At 37.8% G+C, this 4,760-nt stretch overlaps 1 protein-coding gene across 1 annotated transcript; it reads left to right on the forward strand.

Moving 5' to 3' along the window:
• LOC110432344 lies at nt 1,526–4,189 on the forward strand. The gene is made up of 3 exons (XM_021452565.1): nt 1,526–1,783; nt 3,571–3,656; nt 3,745–4,189. Exons 1-3 carry the CDS (start codon nt 1,661–1,663, stop codon nt 3,935–3,937), a joined length of 402 nt encoding a protein of 133 aa, XP_021308240.1. The 5' UTR covers nt 1,526–1,660; the 3' UTR covers nt 3,938–4,189.

Raw genomic sequence — 4,760 nt, forward strand, 5'->3', positions numbered from 1 at the left:
AGGTAGACACAAGATGATTTTGGCAGACACGCCACTTGACCACCTATATGCACTACGCAAGTGGGCTCAAACCCTTTGGAAATACTCCTAGTTGATTATAGAGGAGGTAGACACAAGAAACGATCGACCACTGGAAATTGTGTTTTTAGATGGGGTTCCTTGTGCGAGTCGACAAAAACCATTCAAACTTTTTTACAATTTTTAATCTTCTCAATGAAGTCGTGTTCAGAATGAAAATTTATGGAGGGTAATATCGTCTCCATGCATCTATAGTAAAATTTATGTATTGTTTGCAAACTTTTTGGCATACACGTTTGAAAAATTTATGGAGGGTAATATCATCATTGTGACATCTTTTCCTTATACTTCACACGTGTACGACATTCCGAATACTTATACAAAAATAATTGTGAGAATTACAGTTGTAGAAGGGGATACACATGATATATGCCCCATAAAATCTCATTGGAACACAATTTAATTAAATGGACTAAAAATACAATTGGAGGTGCTTTTAGCCTTTTTCTTATCAACATTAAGAGGTGGTTCACAAAAAGGAATTGTATATGAAGATAACCATTTTTTACGAGGGGGTATCTTAATTATGTAAACTGCGTCTCGAAATCACTTCCTGCAGCAAAGGTTCAAGAAAGGCTATTAGCAAAAACTATGTGGTGGTATGGTATCTGTTTAGAAAGGTTCTTAAGGAAAATCGCGTGATTCTATGGGTCCTTTTTGTAAGTAAACATACTACTAAGTACTAACAGATGACAAATTTGTTTCATAAAAAATAAAAAAACAAAGGACAAATTTCATGATCAGCCCCATGTCCTTTTTTAACTAAGTAGTGCCGGCCACCAACGTCAGCTCCATGTTCATCGAAAATTTTACAAAATGGTTACTGTAACACTTTCATTTGTATTTGATAATTATTGTCTAATTATAGACTAACTAGACTCAAAAGATTTGTCTCGCAAATTACAAACAAATGCAATTAGTTATTTGTTATCTATATTTAATTAATGCTTCATGCATGTGTCGCAAGATTCGATGTGACGGAAAATATTAAAAAAATTTACAGTTTTTTTAGAACTAAACAGTAAAAGTCTTCTTTTCCATTTTGCATCCCGGAAGAGACAGATGTTCTCTTTTATTTTTATTTTTATTTTTATTTTTTTTAGAAAATAAGAGCAGACTACATACTTCAAAAGGAGAAGACTACATACTTCAATATTGTGTTGAGTTAAATTCTCCAACCTTAATTAAGTTTATAGGAAAATACACCAATATTTACATGTAAACAAATAGTTTCTTTAGAAAATAAGAGCAGATAATATTTAAAGGAAGAGAAAATCTTTTTTTTTTTTAAAAAAAAAACATAGAGGAAGAGAAACTTTTTGTTTTTTTTACAACTCTTCTACGAGAAGACTCCGTGTATTCCAGCAAACATGTGTTTTCTCAAGGACTTTTGTGTGAAAATTGTGGTCCACTCGTATTCCTGGACGCGAGCGAAACCGAACCGGAGACAGACACGACGAGCTGCCCGATTCCTTCCCCACATCCATCGTCAAAAGGAGAAGAGAGAGAGAGAGAGAGGAGCAAACCCTAGCTCCAGCTTGCCTCCTACTCCGCCATCATCCAGATCCGGCCGGTGCGTGCGATGGCGCTGCGCGTTCTGGCCCGTAAGCTGAGGTTCCCTGCCACGTCCGTTCTCCAGCGGGCGTCGACCCCCGTGGTGTCGCCGCCGGCGAGCTCCCGACTTCTCACCTCCCACTCCTCTCAGGTGCGTGTTCTCCGTTTTCTGCTCTGGATTATATTGATCAGCGGAGCAATCTTCTTCTGAGATCATGAGCGCGCGGTTAATATTGCGAGCTGGACTGGATTCGCCTCCAGCTGCAGGACCGTACCTGATGTTTGTCCCAGTATGGCTTAGGATTTCACTCGCATGGTGCAAGGATTTTTGTTTCCTCTAGTTGATTGAATTGAATTCTAAAGCAGATCACTGTAGCCCGCTATTCTGATCGAATAAGTTTTTTCTTTTTTCATCGAAGTGTGAGAGCTGAATAAGCTAAGGAGGAAACGATCGATCATGTAGAAAGGGAAAAATTGGGATTAGTCTCTTTATGCATTAAACTGTTGACAGATGAATCAGGTGTCACCTTGCTTTGTCGTCGAAAATTTTAACCGGAACTTCTCATGTCGGTTTGTGTATGAGAGTAATATAATATGGAAGATGAACTATCTATTCTCTTCTTCTATCATTTACCTGGTACTACAGAACTGTCATGTTTTAGTAAATCGTTTAGAAGTACGTGATGTGTACAATCTTGGTTATTTTCATCTTGACCCTTTTCTGTAAGTAATCAATAAGACTTTTAGGAAACAGTGTCTCTTGTGCCATATTTCTTACTCAACTTTTAATCTAAAAGGACATGTCTTTTTAGTTAGGAATTATTTGGCCATACTTAGACTAAGCTGGAGTCCCTGCCTTATGCATTTGTAGTTCAGCTTCAGTAGCCATTCTATTTGTCTGTTTTCGATCACCATATGCCAAAATAGCTTAAGGGCATATAGATAAATGTGTTTTCTCAAACATAAGCCATAACCCTTCAAGCACCTTCTGGGCTGCTGCTGCCCACTGCTTGTTGCACACCTGTACCACCTCTCTTCTGAGCCTTTACCCCGATTGTGTCCATCGGATGATTGCTATGTTGAAATTACTCCAGATTAATATATTGACTGGGTTTCGAATCTCTGCTAGCAATATGAATCTAAGTAAATGGGGACACAAGCTGAACTTGATGTATGTGACGTGGGCATGAGTGAGAAGCTCACTGTAAGTTGGACCAAACTCTCAGTATATGTGTGTATTGTCTACTGCTAAGCTTGGCCAAGTTGCTCTCCTACCAAAAGGCACACTACATCTGCCTCCGGTCCATCCAACATCAGGAACTTATTTGGTCCTTGTGGGACTGCTGTTTCTTTTCCAAATAATGCGCATTATGGCAGAATTTTATCTATTATATGTAAGAGAGTATGTAGGAGATATACAAGGCCCAACTTGGCAAATTACAAAATTCTGAAACAATTGGGCAGTTCCTTCAATGTAGATATTAGGATGGGTGTGAGTAAAGCTATGTGCTCCCTAATCTAGAATATATCAGCAACCTTTTTTTTTTGTTTGTTGCACCATGTACTCAAGATGACTTTGAACTGTTTGGTTCTGCACATGGCTTTCCTAAACTGTTTGCCTAATTCTCTAATCTGCTAGTGGTGTCACCTAGTCTGTCAAATTTGCAATAGAGCGCCTGGTTGTCGTTTTTAAGGACTTACTTTTTAGTCTGTTCCCAGCTTTTCATGACTTTCTAAATTTAGTTTTCTGAGATACCCAAGGTTTATGCTACTTGGATGCTAGCACTAATCAACTTCTTTATTTTTTTTTCTTGAAGCAATTATCATGCATGGTCGATCACTCTTGCAGTCTACCTTGAACTGAGTTTCCAATGTTAACATGTGCCTCAGTTTGGTTTAAGTTTCCTTCTGATCGTTTTAAATAATTGAAAATTGCAGAGTGGAGGAGCCAAGAGAGCAGTGAATGAGACCAGGAATGCTCGACCAAGGTGGAGGAATTACAAGAAACTGGAGAAGCGTTTTTTGTAAGTGAAACTTTAAATTGCTCCCATTTGATTTCACCAAATGGTATGATCCTAGTATGTAACCTTTCCTGTGTTATTTTTGTATAAGGCGCGATATGGAGAAGGACATGAAGAATTTCAAGGAGCTTTCATTAGCTATGGACAACTTGCCAAGGAATGTTGTACTCACTTCCTCTGTTGGTCTTGCGGTTTTGACAACCGGCTGGGCGTATGCCATTGGTGTTTTCGATTGGAACAGAATGGGGGACAGTGAACCTTCGGATCAACAAGGTGTTGTGTAGACGCACCCCATGAATAATCTATGAGACTTTTATATTTATGTAAGAGAAATGAAATGGTGCGGACAAGGAGAAGACTGTATGCTTGTTAAGTAAGGCCTTGTTTAGATCCAAAATTTTTTCTGTTTTTGACACTAGCAATTTCGTTTTTATTTGACAAACCTTGTCCAATCATGGAGTAACTAGACTCAAAAATTTAATTGGATGTTTGACTGTTTGGTTTGTGGAATGAAGCTATCTATCACAATTTCACTACTTAGTTTTTTTTGTTTGGTTTGTGGAATAGAATAAGGCCTTGTTCAGTTCACAAAAAGCATGGTTTTTGGCTACTGTAGCACTTTCGTTTTTATTTGACAAACATTGTCTAATCACGGAGCAATTAGTTTTTATTTTTATCTATATTTAATGCTCCATGTATGCGACCAAAGATTCGATGTGACGGAAAACCTTGAAAATTTTTGTGAACTAAGCCCTTGTTTAGATGCGAAAAGATTTTGGATTTCGCTACTGTAGCACTTCAGTTTGTTTGTGGCAAATATTGTCCAACTATGGACTAATTAGGATCAAAAGATTTGTCTCGCGATTTACAGTTAAACTGTGCAATTAGTTTTTATTTTTGTCTATATTTAATGCTTAATGCATATGCCAAAAGATTTGATGTGATGGGAAATCTTGTGGTTTTCAGGTGAACTAAGGCCTTGTTTAGTTCGCAAAAATTTTCAAGATTCCCCGTCACATCGAATCTTTGGTCTCATGCATGGAGTATTAAATATAGACAAAAATAAAAACTAACTGCACAGTTTACCTGTAATTTGTGAGATGAATC

The sequence above is a fragment of the Sorghum bicolor genome, chromosome 2, assembly GCF_000003195.3.
Source record: "Sorghum bicolor cultivar BTx623 chromosome 2, Sorghum_bicolor_NCBIv3, whole genome shotgun sequence".
Classification (NCBI taxonomy): Eukaryota; Viridiplantae; Streptophyta; class Magnoliopsida; order Poales; family Poaceae; genus Sorghum; species Sorghum bicolor.

Coding starts and splice junctions, on each gene's coding strand:
- LOC110432344 (XM_021452565.1), top strand. CDS start 1,661: ATGGCGCTGCGCGTTCTGGCCCGTAAGCTGAGGTTCCCTGCCACGTCC. Junction 1,784..3,570: donor TCACCTCCCACTCCTCTCAG/GTGCGTGTTCTC, acceptor TGAAAATTGCAG/AGTGGAGGAGCCAAGAGAGC. Junction 3,657..3,744: donor AAACTGGAGAAGCGTTTTTT/GTAAGTGAAACT, acceptor TTTTTGTATAAG/GCGCGATATGGAGAAGGACA.